Here is a 16,283-nt window from a genome sequence, read left to right as displayed (position 1 = left end):
TTGTGCAAATAGACATAATTGTGGGTTTGTACATGAGCATGTTTAAATTTTCTGGGTCTAAGTTTTTTGGCTTTAAAAACTAGGCTTTCTTCACTAAAGACCCTGATAACCAATGAAACTTACATTGCCAACTGATATCTTAAATAGAAGAAGTTTCAAGCTGAAAATCTGTTCATTTCTGACTGTTACAATGTAGATAGATACTAGTTTCAATCGATGTTGTTGATAGCATAATTCACTGCAATCAAGTTGCACTGTTACTCCAAATACGAAAGATCTGGGCTTGGGACAAAAAGTCTAAGAATATTCTTAACTTTAGAGTAACCCATATCAAAGTCTCAGAATTTCATGATGCCCCTAATATAGATACTTTCAAACTTAACTATATATTTTTCCAGTGTAATGGCTCAGGGCAAGAGTCCTAAGTTTTTTTCAATTCAACTTCCATTACCTAAGAAAACAATTTCACATACTAGATTGTAAGGAAAGTACTTCCTATGGTTAAAATTGAATTATTGATACTTTAAAAAAGAAATGTAACATTTAACACTATGAAAGTAGAGATGAAAATTAATTTTTCAAATATTTTAAATCAACAAAATTAAAAATTTGGGTAAACACAAATATAGAACTAATACAAATTAAAAGTTAATGGAAAAGTCATAAATAATTCATAAATGAAAAACATTTGTTTAAAATACCATGCTGTAACGTCAAAGTTACAAATAGTTCCATAACATTTTACATGAAAAGTCACGGCCCATAACGTTTACCCACCAAATCAATAGTGACTACCAGGAATTAGTCATTTGTTGTGGCTTTGTGGATGTTTTGATATTTAACTGTTGATAGGAAAGTCCTGCATCAATGCATATAATTAATTTAAAAGAATCAGATGTATAATTTGTAATGACTATTGATTTTGTGATCAATTTCTGGAGTTAAGGCAAGGAAAAAAATAAAAATTATAAGTATGTTTCTTGCTACCTTATTTATTGTGTGTACCCTCAACACTTTACATCCATTTTGGCTTAAGCACTATTAAAGTCTAGACCGTTCCACCATATAAAATTTTTTGAAAAAAAAAAAAAAAAAAATTTCCCTACCTACCTGACCTATAATTTTCTTGCTGGTAGTGGAAAACAATAATACTATTTTTTTGGCCTAAAATTTTAAGTTAATGGTTAATGACTAGAGATTTCATTCACTGTTACCACTTCATTCAAAAGTATTTTAAAGTTAATAAAAACTAAAGTAATAAAAAAAGTCATTTTGTTTAATGCTCTTCCTATGTTACAACCAATACAGGATATAAAAGTTCAAAAGAAGTTCCATTAATGTTAAAAAACAATTTGTATAGCCCCAAATTATTCACTCATTAAGCATTTCTGTACACATAAAAAAAACTGAAACTTTGAACAAAAACTGAAGAAAAATGTTGCTGATCTACTGCTGTAAACAATGTTAAAAATAAAAAATGAGGTCTTGGAACAATCACATTTAAGTTGTGTTTAATTTCCAATATGCAAGTTTTCACTACTGTGATTCCAGCTCAATCACATTTTGCCGATACTAAACATATGCCCCATACCAAATTTTAAATAAATCCATCAACTGGTTGTCAAAATAATTGTCACTTTATTCTGTCAAGTGGACTGAATGATGGACAGCAAAATAAGGTGATTCAAATATACAACCCACTCTTTGAGTGGGGTATAATAAAACTGGGAGGTGGGAGGTAAAATTCTTTGTCTTTGACATGTATTTTCCTAAAAACTGAGTCAATCAACAAAAGCATGTACTGTGGAAGTACTATTGTTTGTGGGGTACCAATTTTTGTGGTTTTCATGGTTAGGCCAAACCATGAAATTTGGGCCCCAACGAAAAGGAGATTTCCATTGATGTGTATACTAAAAACATCCAAATCACGATTTTAAAAATCCAAGAACTCATGCTTCTTCCCTATTCCATGAAAATTTGTATCCACAAATTAAAGTACTTTCACAGTATATTACAAACATTTACCACATTTTCATCCTGGTTTCATGTATAAACATATGTAGAATACACAACTACTTAATCACAAACACACACACAATTCCATAATAAAGAACATACAACCACAACACACAAACACAGATACTAACACACACTTTAAGTAACATGAACCTATGACAAAAATTTACTTACACTGAACTGGATCTTGTCAATAAGTTAGATCCGCTATAGTTCTTTCTCTTTAGAACAGGGGAGGGATCTGGGCTAGGTTTGGGGAACTCCTTCCTCCTCAAGCTTGGCGAGGGACCAGGATCTATCCTTGACCCAGATGTTGCTCTGAAACAACAGATACATATATTTATCATGATATCAATACATTATTTCATTAAATAATGTTTAGATTTGGTAGATCTTAGAACAGGAAACAACATACACATATAAAAGTACTATTGTTCTTAGGGTACCGATTTTGTGGTATTTGTGGGAAGGCCAATCCACGAAATTTGGTTCCCAACGATTAGGAGATTTCCATTGACATATGTACTAAAAACCTCAAAACCATGAATTCAGGAATTCACAAACTTGTGTTTCTTCCCTAATCCAAGAAAAATGGTATCCACGAATTAAAGTACTTTCACAGTATGCCTTTTACAGTTTTACATTAACTAGGATTTATTTTTCTTCATGATCTAACAAACCATTATGATGTATCTATGAGCATTTTTTGTTCTATTAAAGATACAAAGCTTGTAAAGATCCATAGTAAGTATTACTAGTCTAACAAGGTCATAGGTTAAATTCATATGGATTATCATCAACTCCTGTGGTACAGGGCATAATATGCATATTTCCAATTTATCTGATATTCAATGAAAACTCAACACAAAAAAAAAACCATAGAACATTGAAAAGCCAAAGGAGGCTACTTTTCATCGTGCCCAACATTCTATAAAAAATATCATTAAATCACTTTTGATTTATTGAATGATGTGAGGGAGGAAGGACTTCAGAATACAAGGTACTGTATCATAAGACTGCCATTTAAAAAGTTACCTAGGAAGACCAGAAGTAGATGAACACTTTGGTGGGGGTCTGGATGGGGGAGGCATCAAATGGCTCTCTCCCTGCTTTGCAGAGGTCGACGAAGACTGGCTATCACTGATCCGAGCAGATGTAGACACTGATGTAGGCTGACTCTCTGCATGGCCATTCACCTTTGGTTGAGCATGGTGAGGCTCCTCATGAAGGGTTTGTAATTGAGGTACTGCAAGGGTCTCCGGGTATAACAACTCCTCTGGTGTGGCAGTTTTTCTTCGAATCTATAAATATCATAATTTAAATGAAGAACTATTATTAAATATACCATTTAATTTACAAATGGATGATGAGGATTTACATTTACAATTATTTTATAACATGAAGAAAAATGTCAATATCACAGGGTCATTCACATCAAAAAGCATAAAACTTTAAAAAGCATTTCTACTGCATGATATGGTCTTAATGTACCAGTGCAGGACACACAGCTAGCAATATACTGTATATCAAACCTACAGTCTCAAAAAAGAACAAAAATAAACTTAATCCATTGAAATGGAAAGGTAAATGAACTCTTACAGTCAAATGCATCAGTTAAACTGGAAAAATCAAAATTCTGTTAAGACAAACCCTAAAAAGATTACTAGAAAATGACAAGATTGATGAGAAAGTGAGAAAGCCAACTGCATATTCAGATATTAATCCCAGCGATAGAATAACATTATAAGCTGTGTTACATATACATGCAGTTATTGAACCAATGTATCATAACAAAATCTCCGTTTAGAGTAAAGATTTATTTTCTAACCAATAAGTCCATGCAGTTTGGACTTTTGTTCAAGATGAAACAGATCTTAAAATTCATAAAATACAAATAAATCAAAAGTTGATGATTCTGTGAACTATAAATGTGGCAGTCTTTTTGCAAAAAATGTAACACTAGCAAAAGTTCTGGTGTAATAAGAGATCAAAGTTCCGTGACTTCATACTTACGACTAAATTTCCCCATACAAATTTTTTGTGAAAATGACCACTGGTGTTTTTTTCATTGTTGATGGGATTATTTCAATATATTTGGAATGCCACCTACATATACAAAATAATGGCAGTATTGAAGTCGAGACATTCAAAACTGACATTATTTTGTTAAATGGCAACATCACAGTTGATTTGATAAAATGTTTTCATTGGATATTGCCAATATTTTTAGGATCACTACAATGTCCTCAGATAGAAAATATCAGGCGGTAAGAACAATTAAAAAAAATGTCAATAAATGTTCATGGGCACATGACAGAATCTAAGAAAATATGCAAATATAACATTTAGTAAATTTGCAGTATTTACAGTATATTGGACTTGAAACTGTCGCCCAAGTGACTGCCCTATGCCGAAACTAGCCAGAGAGTTATCCAAGTAGCATTACTGGGGATCGTTTCTTTAAATGGGAACATGATAGCATTTCTCTTAGTTTAAAAACAGACATGAACTAAATTTATTGGTTAGAAAATACCATGTTACTCAATAGCGATTTTGTGACATACTTTTTTAACACAAACATTGTGTGTAAAAACTCACTCCAATCCTAACCAACAAATCATGTGTACATTACCCAGAATTTTTTGGATGATCTCAGACATAAAGATGTCTGAAAAACCCACAAGTGTACCCATCAATACCTCCTTGTACATTAAATGTTAAGTAGCATTCAAGGTAAGAATCATGCAAAATGTGATTCATGGATGGAAAGCCTACAATTTTTTTTTATATATTTTGTTTAAAATTTTATAATTAACAGAAATTAACATGTGGCTTTTCATATAACACTTGTTATTAGGAGGGAAAAAAATATATAGAATGTACTGTAGAATTTAAAATTAAGGGAGATAACTCTGTAAATGTCACTAAAATACAATAGAAACTGTTGAACTTTAAATGTGAATTATCTCCTCAGAGCAGACAAATTGGTATGAATAATTAAACAATTCATCATATAGACCAATAAAGCAACTTAAAAGTAACAAAAATGAAAATGTGAAATCTTTTTGAGGTGTATAACATATCACAGAATTTGCATGATTCTAACAAACACTACTACTTAATTTGCTTTGTTACAGCTAAAACATGGAAGATAGAACTATTATCTCTACAGTAAACTATCAAGGATAACATTAATTCTTCTCTACACTAACTTGAACAGAAGAAGAGTAGAACTGTAACATGTACTGTTCAAAATCTCAAATTCTAATGTCATATTATTTTACTCTTCAGCACAAAATATTTAAGTATTTCAGTAAGTCCCCACCAAGATATTAACTTAAAAATATCTGTATGTATTTATATAAGCCATCTGAGTTGCCCATCATTGATTGTAAAAAATCTGGACCCTTTCAAGCACAAAAAACCCCCCAAAAAACAATACATCTGGAAAGTTATAAATTACATGTATGTGTAATATAATCCTTTTCATGAATAATTTTACATGCTACATGAGTAGGTACAGTTGAACTTGATCTGTTTCTTACATGAGAAAATATTAGATATTAAATTTCTTTTCTATTTCATAAAATACTAATACTCTTAGCAAATCCTTTTTCATGTTAATAGGTCCCTTAAGTTACCTCCCTTGTCAATTTTATCATTTAGCAATTTAGTATAAATATCATACTTGTTTGTTGCTTGGCATTTGGGGGATGACAATTTCATTGGCCATCATACCACATCTCCTTTTTTTTTAAATAAGCAAGCTCTTTCCTGTCTTGACAATTATAATAATAAAGTCGCCGTAACCTTTGATAGCAAACTTAAAAGCTTAAGAATGGTGCATTGTTTACATGATTTTTCTGCTTGCAATTTCCATGCTGTATACAACACAGTTCCACATTATCTGAGATATATAAAACCCTGCAAAGTATCTATCTGGACATAACATATACAGTAATAACATTGTTTACACAGACATAACATTAGATAACAGTATTTCCCTACAAAGGGGAGATAATTCAAATGAATGATAGTGGAAAGGGAGACAACTAGAATATGATCTATCCACCTACAAAGTGTTTGGTATATTAATACATAGTGTCAGATATTCAGTAAACGTTCATACATTTTGTGATTAGTTTTACTCACCGGCCTACGTAAAATTTCCTAAAGATTAAAAATGTATAACCACTAACATGTTAAGTTACCTTTCACCATTTGAGAAAAAAAAGAGAAACTTTGAAGTATCTGATTACAAAAGAAGAAAAAAAGAAGAATCTTGGTTCAATTATTCAAGATTGTGTATTGCTGCTTTTGACCTATATGATAAATCCATCATTTTCCTAGTCTACTGTTTTACATGATTATTTTTTTCTCTCTCTTTTTATTAGCTGCAAATTCAGAAATTACACAAAAACTTAGGAAACTCAGGAAATTAAACATTACAGAAGTCAAACTTTTTTTCCATTTCTTAAATATTAAAGTAAAAAGAAAAGGTGCTAAAATACTTATGTTGCAATAATAAATGCCAGCATCATTTGATAAAGAAATTATATGTATAATATGAGGTAAAAATGCTTCACTAATTTGTAATCAGATACCTTCTTAACATGACTGACACAGTATCCTTTACCCTTGAGATACAAAAAAAAGTTAAAAGGTCAACCAATAAAGAACAGAAATTGAAAATAAAAACAAAAGAATTTAACAGGGATAAATAGCAAAATTAAGTATGGGATAGTGAAATACATGGCAGATCGATGAATTATTATCAAAATCTGAATTAATATTTTTGTGTTTACAACCATAAGAAAACGGAAGTGAAGAAGAAAATATATTGAAGATAAATGTAATTTACAGGTTAAAGGGAAAAAAAACAACAGAGTATTCAAATCTAAAAGAAATTGTCATAAAAAATTCCGAAGAAAAGCAAACATGGAAAAAAATCAATGTACAACAATAAGATTACAATAAAGCTCTACATCAACAACACGTATGATACCTGAGTTGGAAAGCCTTCATAACAGTAAGGAGGCTGATGGCAAAGAGCAAATATTGCCCTCTCAAGCCGTCTTTCTACCATGTAAGAGGCATGTCTAAACAAGGGGTAATACTTATTGCAGAAATGTAGAAAAAATAGTTTATATTTTATAAGTCTGTCTGTTATGCAGTTTTTTTTTGAAAACTAAACATTAATCAGCAGGAAGAATTAATTTTTATTCATTATATTACACTGCCCCACTTCCTTAAAAAAAATTGACCTCAAATTAAATTTTGCACTATATGTGTAAAAATATTATAAAAAATTTAGCTATATTTCCGAAACATCTGCCAACTAATACAAAGAGCATAAGAGACAAAACATATCTTTGAAAGTAAACAGCAGTTACAACATCTAAAGCTAGCAATACTGGCATTCCTTATCTATAAATGTTTGTGGAGTTATGTTACCTTGGCATTGCTTTTAGCCTGATCACATGACACTGGTTGTCCTGGTAACTCAACAGGTGACACCTTACTTTCAAACATGCTGTAGTAACCAAGGAAAGAAACATAAAATATAATAAGCAAAATTAACCATGCCAAAATACACTTCAACTAAAAATTAACAAAATAATAACAATGTAACAAATTTTGCTGACACTATATATTCAATAACCTTTCAGTACCAAGAAATTGATGTTTTTTTTTTCACTGCAATGAAAACCAGTTTCAGGAACAGTTTCTGGTCCTAGTACAATGTCAGCAAAAATGTTTTCAAAAAAACTTTGAACAATGATAAGGCAGGATGAGAAAGTTTAAAACAGACAAAGCCTAGCAAACTAGGAATAATATTACTGTGTGTTTTTTTTCTAATCATGCAAATGAATACCTAAATTGGTTTAGTTCAGATTCTTTTGGAAGGTAAAGAAAAAGTAGGAGTCTTTAATATGATGGAATTTTCATGGTTTAAGAAAATTTTTTTGATAAAAATTTGGGTCTTTCTCATGCAAACCTTTTCCCCCAGGATCAAGTCATGAAAAACATAATTTTACCTTCATGGGAGAAGTGGGGAGCTCAATAACCCTAAAATAAGCAAAGTCATCCATATCAAACTTACATCAATATCATCGTCACATTCCCTGCATTAGATTGATTAGTATTATAATTTATTACTATTAGAAGACAATCCCTCCTCACAAACTGGTACCACTCTTATTCATAGCTTGAAGTACCAGTATACATTGAAAAAAGGGGGAGGAATGGGTGGGTCTGAAACCAAATTTAATGGGAACCACAAGAGAAATTGTGAACATGCAGGTTGACTAACAGTATCTACAATAACATGTAATAGTTAAGTATGCATGTTGATTTTGGAATGTACACATCAATGGCTAACTAACATTTAAATCCTATTTTGGGTTATTGGGAACCACTTAATAATTGTTCTTGTAAGAATAATGTAATTTGAGTTAAAAATAAAGAAAATAATAGGACAGAAAATTTTATTTTAAGGAACAACAAATAAATTTGATTTGGTAGGGGGATGGGGGCAGCAGCAGCAGTGGCGGCTAGGATGAGCTATTTTATATTAGATTTTTCATTTCAATTACAAATCGGTGTTTTTCATTTCAAAATACTGAACTTTATTTTACTAATTCCTAAAAAAGGTCAAGATAACAAAGTTATCTATGCAAGAATCATTCTTCTGCATAAATCTTTGTAAAAAGTTGCTCATAAATAAACTTATTTAAACAAACCAATTACCAATTGGATATGTGCAAGCATATATAAACTACTTCATCATTTTGTAAAACCCAAAGTTTGTTTAATATAAAAACAAAAAATGCATAAACTGAAACATTCCAGGATATTTGGACCATAAACGTATCAATTACCATTTTAGTCTTTTATTTAAGTACCAGTCCATATAAAATTCATACATTGCCTATGGTAAGGTGATTTATGGTGTAGAAAAACCCATAGAACAAACCATGCTTTTAAGTCGTCATATGCTATATTTTTATGTGACAATGGTCTTCTCTGTATTAAGATCTGTACTTTCGAGAAAACTACACTTTAACCTCTGTCTCACTAAAATTAATTATATCAAACCGAATCAAGAATGATAACTCTTGCAAAGTGCTAATTTCATGAACAATCTATGTAAATTTTATCTCAAAAGCGCAACACCCAAATGAAAAAAACTAAGACTGGTTATGTGGTCTAAAGCTGTTTTTGAACAACAAATGAAAGTGAAAGTGGTGGGTTTTTGATATGCAAGAATAGCATCCTGTCTGACTTTTATAAAGACTGCTACTTAACAGTTCATTCAAGCTGTCATGTTTAGAGAAGAAACATGCTTAAATTTGACAAAAAATGTGATGATCATAGGACATTTCTAGAATTTTAATCCAACTTGCATGCAATCTGACAAGTCTGCAGTCAAATTAACACAGAAATAAGCATATACAGTGAAATTCGTCTAAACCGAACCCTGAATAATTCAAAACCTTTTCTAAACCCAAATTCTGAATAAAGAAAAAATTTCTAAATCGGACATTTTTAACATATTGGTTTAAATGTTATTGAAACCTGTGTAAACCGTCAACTAGCCTAAAACCTGACAAAGTTAACAGTCTAAAATATGTTCAGTATAGGCAGGTTTCTATGTAATTTATCTGTGGTGTATTCTCCTATTGTTCTTCAGAAACTGAAGATCAATTTTACAACTATGACTTGCAAAAAATTGTTGTGTTATTTTCACAATTAGCTGACATTAGCTGACATTTTGGTTACTTTACCATACTACAGGAAGATATATAAACAAGAAATACATGTACTATAGCTACATTAAACTAATTTAATTTGAGAAAATCAATTGAAGATGTAAACTGAAAGTGAAAGTAAGCTAAAAATAGTAACATACCTCCTGAATGTGAAGGTCATCACACCCAGAAGATTTCCAACAGTAAAAAGCACAAAATGGTGACTACAGCAAAGCAACAAAAGTCACTACAGAGTAAAAACCCAGTCATGTTTGTTAGGTGTGTTCCACAGCAAGGGTAAGGTGAAAAAGAAAGGGAAAACTATATTAGTTTCTAAAAACATAAATCAAAATTAAAAACTTGTTACACTTTTGTTAGTTTAATTATTAGTAATTGTTACTAAAAGAATTGTCATTCATTATCAGTTTCATCCAAAAACTGTTGTGTGTTATCTCCACTCATATATTTAAATCATGTAAAAAAATGAAAGGTTTTCGGAATTAGATTATAGAAACTATACTAGTCAATACTTTGCATATATATTCATAAATAACATATGCAGTGAAAAAATGACCTTGACCTAAAAAACAAAAGGTGTCTTCTAGGTAAGAAAAACTTGTGCCCTTGTAAATTCCATCATATTTAAACTTTCATTGTTCAGATCAGTGGGAAGGACTTGCATATTTTTGTTCAATAATCTTGAAATTAAATTTAAGAATCTGTGAACTTAGAAACAGCGACACACAATAACTATACCCTATTAATTCTTTTTGAAAGACAATTCTTTCAGTATTTGTTCTACATTGTATGTGACTTTTGTTAGTCCACTGTTAGTGCACATTTAATACACAGCAAACCTTCAACAAGTATATAAATTGAGCATGAGAAATATTGGATGGCAGATCCCTAGAACCAAATTTATCTTTCTTAAGCAAAATAGTTGCCTGATCCAAATATACTTTCATTATAATGTTAACCTAAACCAATAGCTTTCATTTACACAAAGTTGCTCTGTATAGTTTATTTTCAATGTGACCAAAATCTATTGGCCTTCATGCTGATTTAATCAGATGAAATCTGTTCTATGACAAAATAATTCATACTGTCTTATGTCTTTTGAAATGTGGTCACATAAGACAGGTGGCTGTTGGTCAGGGGGGCTGTTTCAGAGGGACTACTGTATTAAATACTGATTTCTATCAAATGTTATGAACAAAGTTTTTTTTAACAATAAGGTAGTGCAAAGGGAGACATTTCCTTAAGTGGAAATTTGACCCAATTACCTTGACCCATGACCTATGACTTAATTCAATACAGTGCCAGATCTTCAAAGCAACTAACCATGTCTGAATTATGTATCAATTAACAAAAAAGATCTGTTTATTATCTTACATCTATCTTTGACAGAAAACGAAAAATGCCAAACCTAAATTCCAATGGGCTGCATTTATCCTTCAGGTATCTGTTCATATGCAAAAATACCAGTATGTTTGAATGGTCCTTTGCTGTTCTTTTTTTCAATATTTGAATAAATTGCTGTTCTATATGAGCTACATTCTTCTTAATCAAAAGGACATCCTTATCACCAGTATCATACCAAGATTTACAGAGAACAGGAAAAAACATAATGAATAAAACGAGATTTTTAAACTGAATCATTGGTGCCATGTTACTAGTTAATTCTGGGGCACAAGAACTTCTGAGTAGAACAAAGTTCTCTATTAAGAGGAAGTTTTTGTCTAACTTTCTAACTTTCCTGAAAATGGCATACCTACAGGAAGAATGTGTTAAAATTTCAAGTTGCTGAGAAAACTGTAACAGAAAAAATTGGGGTTAATTACTCCTGCAAAAAGTTTTCAAATCTTTATAGTGGTGTGACATACAGTCATCAAGCACATTATTTCACAGTTGAGAAAATCCGGAAGTAAGTTATACAGGATTTAATCAGGTCAACCAAATACATTACATATGATAGAAGAACCAACGGGGCGTACTGACTTTAACCTAAGTTCTTCTGTCTCCTATGTTCAGGTACGAAAAAAATCCATACAACTGTGAACTAGTCATGCCAGAGCTCTATACCAACAAGAGGCTCCCAGGAGCCTGAATCGCTCACCTGGTCGAATTTTGCCTTTCAAGGGCAATAAATTAAACAAGAAGTTGTTCAACAATTTTGACTCAAGAAGTCGTTGGTAGGAATTATCACAAGATCTTTTCAACAATTGAAAGTTTCTTTTATTCTATCATAGTTTTCAAGATATTGAAAGTTTGGTTTCAATTGGTAAAGTAGTGTCCGAGATTTTTGAAAGAAATAACATTAAAAATAGCAAAAATTGTTAAAAAAGGGCATATCCTAAGGAACATTCATACCAAGTTTGGTTCCAATTGGTCAAGTAGTTTCAGAGGAGAAGAGTTTTAAAAAAACGAAGACATCGGATGCCAAGTGATGGCAATAGTTCACATGGCCTTTGGCCAGGTGAGCTAAAAACACATATATCTGCATTGCAGAAGCTGTTTCAACTGAGCATTATTATTGGTGCCATGCAAATGATGAATGATAGCTTTTTTTGTATTTTGTAATTAGAAAGCATATGAACATGAATGATGGACATATTGTCATGAAATTAGGTAGTCAGATTAACAATACAACCTTTCATACAATCTGTGCCTTTAGCCACAAGCCCAAGGATGAAGAAAGTCTGACTAGTTAAGTCTGAGCAATTTTGTACTTCACCATCAATTTTCATGATTGCTAATTTTTGTGAATTCTGTCAAGTTGGGATATTTGTGGGTACCTTTTTTTTCTGTAGTTTGAAAATATGATTGCTATATATAGTGATAAAATAAATTATGCAGGTACAGGTACTATTTATCTTGCTTTTCTGTGTACCTAAAAAAAATTGGGAGAACTAGAACACAACCAAATGAATATGTTAACAGTATTTGGTCAGGATCTTCAGGGGTAATTTCTGATGAATGTCCATTTTACTGGAGATGACCAACAGTCCAATGAGTTTAACATAGACTGTCTTAGGGCTGCTGAATTTAGTTTGTAGTAGGGTGTTTGTAAAAATATGCTAAAACTGATAAGTCTTGCTATCAACAGGAAGACATAGCTTTTGGCACAGACTGGTTTATCAAGTGGAATTCTTATACTGTGCAGTAATACAAATATATAGCAGCTTGACCTTATATCATACCCAAAACTATATTATAATACATTAAAGATAAGTATTTTAGCATTATGATATGAATATAAAATATATTGATTGCACTAGAAGAAAACTAAGAGCATTTCACCCAATATACTGGGTCTTACCTGATTATACATTGAACATTGGTACTAGAAAATCAGCAAGAAAAAAGTTGAGTTTTTGAACAAAAATATCTACTTCTTTGCTGTTTTGGAAGAGAAACAATGTAAAGCTGTAGACAAAGGCCCGTGATTTAAATTGCTATACATATACACTTTTCTTTCTATCATTAAAAAACATTGACTTTTTGAAAAGGCTACTTTAAAGTATGCAAAAACAATGGAAATTCTATTAACTTCTTAAAAGCCTCTTGCAAAAGTAATGGCGAATTTTTTTACAAATTTACTGTCAAAATTTAATGTAGTTGCCATAAAATTAACATCAATTGATAATTTACCCATTTACATGTAGTTATAAATAGAAATTGTTCATTTTTCATATTTTTCATTATCATCAAAATGATACCTGCCATCCAATATTTCTGTCAAACATTGAGGAATCATGGTCAATGAATTTCAATTTTTGCCTTCTGTGATTCCCTTATCTAGCTATAACAATGCATCACAAGCTCACCATCACCTCAAGCTGGTCTTTAAAAAACTAAGGACATTTCCAGACATTCTAATGGCCAACTGGCATTGAGGACCATTATTTGAATGATAAAATGAAACATTATTAAGGTTTGCACTTTCTAAAGGAGTATTTTAAAAGATTGCTTGACAGAGTTAGATTCCTCATTATTGACCAGCAAATTCCAAAACAAAGACGAGAAAGCCCAAAGTTCCATAATAGAAAAATCATGACTCCCCTTTACATTACAAAGTCCCTGGTTTCTTTAAACTTGTGAGGCTTCAACCAACAGTGGTGTGGAAACCTGGCTTTTCAAATCAAAGTGTTCTATCCAATAAGGGGTTGCTACCCATACATCAATGTGATTCTTTGATTTCATGTCTGAAACTTGTTCAAGACGCTGGAATTATCTCCCTTTTACTGATCTTTTAAAAAATAATTTTGGACAAAAAAAAAATATTCCAATATTGACCTCGGAACCTCCCCCCCTTTTTTTAAATGATTTATGGAATTGTCCTCAATCTTTTAATAGCAGGGTAACCATAAACATCAGAAATGCAAATACTAATACATGTTCTGTTATAGTAATGTTATTCATGAATATCAATTTTCATTGTTTGATGGTTTGGTCATACCATAAAATCAAATTTAAAACTAAGTGAAAATTTCCAATTACACACATACATATAAAATCTACTTATATATAAATTCCATGGACACGGAGAGTTGAGACTCACAAATGATAATACTTTAACAGTACATGAACTAACTATCAAGTAGGATACATTTGCAGTTTAAAATGATTTTGGGTAAAATCTTGACAATTTTGAAAAAGAAACAAGTTGCAATACAAAGTTATCATCCCACTTAATAGTCTCACTAAAATAATCATAGCATTGATATTTCATGACTTATACAGACCAGCCCTTTGCACTAAAATAGCCTTCCGATTTTTAGTTTATTGCATGGGTTCATTATAGCAATATCAATATCATTTTGCAATTCTGTATTTGCAGTATTCAATAAAATAATTCTTATGAAGTTTAAAAGTAAAAATAAAAAAATTCATAGTGCAAGTTTTTATTGCAATTAAAAGCCTGCTGCATTTCGTACAATTACTAAATATTGCAATAAATTTTAAATTTAGAGTATTGCATAAACTATTGCTAAGAAGGATAAATCCCTGAGGTCACAAAAAGCTGGTAAAAAAATCATCAGTTTAGTTTCTGTTAAATTTTCAGACTTTACAAATGTACTATCGAAACCTATAAAAACAATTCTATTTTCAAGATTCAAAATCGTAACAAGCGGACCAAATCCGACAAGACTTAACATACCTTTCTGCAGGAGATGATGATGAGGAGTCTGTAGAACTATCCAGATCTATTAAAAATAAATAAATTAACAATATAAAAGCAAAATATACAAAATTTCACATCAAGTTGTATTTTTTCCTACAAGCAATAATACATATTCTTTCTTTCAAATTAGTAAATTTTCAGATATTTAATTTTATATCTAATACATTGTAGTACTAATGGTGATCTCATAAATATTGGGCTTAAAGAGCTTCATCAATATAAAGTTTGTTTTATAACAATCTCTAAAGATTTGTAAACACACGAACTGCATTATATTACCTACCTTTAAGTAATGTTATAATCATTTTAGTCATATTTACTCTTATGTGTCACTTTTTAAAATTGTATACTGTTAAGATACTTGATTTATAGGGAATCAATTTTTGTGGTTTTTGAAATGCATGGGTGGATCAAGAAATTTATAAAAGGTGGTTCTAGATTATCATTTTCTCTTCTGTGATCAAAATAAACAAAAGGGGGATCCAAACTAAGGCACCTAACATTCGGAAATGAAAAAGGTGTGATGGTTCAAGGATTTCATTAGGTTATCACAGTTATGAATGGAATTATCTTTGGTTAGTCATTTCAACTGAGGTTTGACTCCACCATGTAAGACCACAATTGTTGGTACCCTTCAAAATATTATTATTTCCTAGTAGTATATTACAGCTTTGTATTTATCTTACAGCTTCATATAATCACCAATGATCATTACACAGAAGCATAGTTGTGATGAATTCAAATCTCTAAAATTACAGTGATCAAAGCAGATAAGTCTGCTTTTTAATGATTAGCAGAGAGATAAGAGCAAAATGATAGGAGAAATTAACAAATCAGGCAAAATCATGATCAAGGACGGCTAAGCATGGTTATGAAAGAACCATTTTTAATGTGGAAATGCACTTCAAAATATGGACAAAATGATATCATTAACCAAGAATGATGAAGCTGATAAAGTGGAAAATGAGCATAAATAAAATAACACAAAAAAGTGGGAGCAAGAAAAAATAACAAAATAAGGCTTATAGATAATTTGCCATTAAAAATGAAATATGAGGTGAGAAAATAGCAGCCTGCTGGAAAATAAAAGCAAAAATGAAGAGTTTATCATCGATTCAAATGGATAGAAGAAAGTGTATACTAGAAGCAACATGACCAAACCTTACTGATGAGGCACAGTATACCCCCGCCCTCACTTCAATTCTATACCTACTTGATTTATGTACATGAGCTGTGGTGATAAAGTTAAGCAAATATAAGTCATTGTTATCCAATAAATAAAATTCTCTTCCACATATTTTAGATTAAAAAAATTGGAATAACTATCTGAA

At 31.1% G+C, this 16,283-nt stretch overlaps 1 protein-coding gene across 3 annotated transcripts in view; it reads right to left on the bottom strand.

Moving 5' to 3' along the window:
* LOC148610113 (kinesin-like protein KIF21A) overlaps positions 1-16,283 on the bottom strand; it is an 88,817-nt gene that overhangs the window by 28,763 nt on the left and 43,771 nt on the right. For all 3 annotated transcript variants that reach the window (XR_015914738.1, XR_015914737.1, XM_088542206.1), the window contains exons 25-31: positions 16,166-16,183; positions 14,929-14,974; positions 13,087-13,110; positions 7,471-7,549; positions 6,169-6,186; positions 3,052-3,317; positions 2,191-2,334 (exon numbers count right to left, since the gene is read on the bottom strand). Coding sequence is in view for 1 of the 3 variants with exons in the window: in XM_088542206.1 (XP_088398332.1) it covers positions 2,191-2,334; positions 3,052-3,317; positions 6,169-6,186; positions 7,471-7,549; positions 13,087-13,110; positions 14,929-14,974; positions 16,166-16,183 (595 nt within the window). In the remaining 2 variants the exon portion in view is untranslated. The remainder of the gene's footprint in view (positions 1-2,190; positions 2,335-3,051; positions 3,318-6,168; positions 6,187-7,470; positions 7,550-13,086; positions 13,111-14,928; positions 14,975-16,165; positions 16,184-16,283) is intronic.

Source organism: Perna viridis, chromosome 8 (genome assembly GCF_037379345.1).
Source record: "Perna viridis isolate PV_CMFRI_1.1 ecotype Kerala chromosome 8, ASM3737934v1, whole genome shotgun sequence".
NCBI classification, from domain to species: Eukaryota; Metazoa; Mollusca; class Bivalvia; order Mytilida; family Mytilidae; genus Perna; species Perna viridis.
Note: the sequence above shows the minus strand (reverse complement) of the source record. Positions and strands in the feature narration are given on the sequence as shown.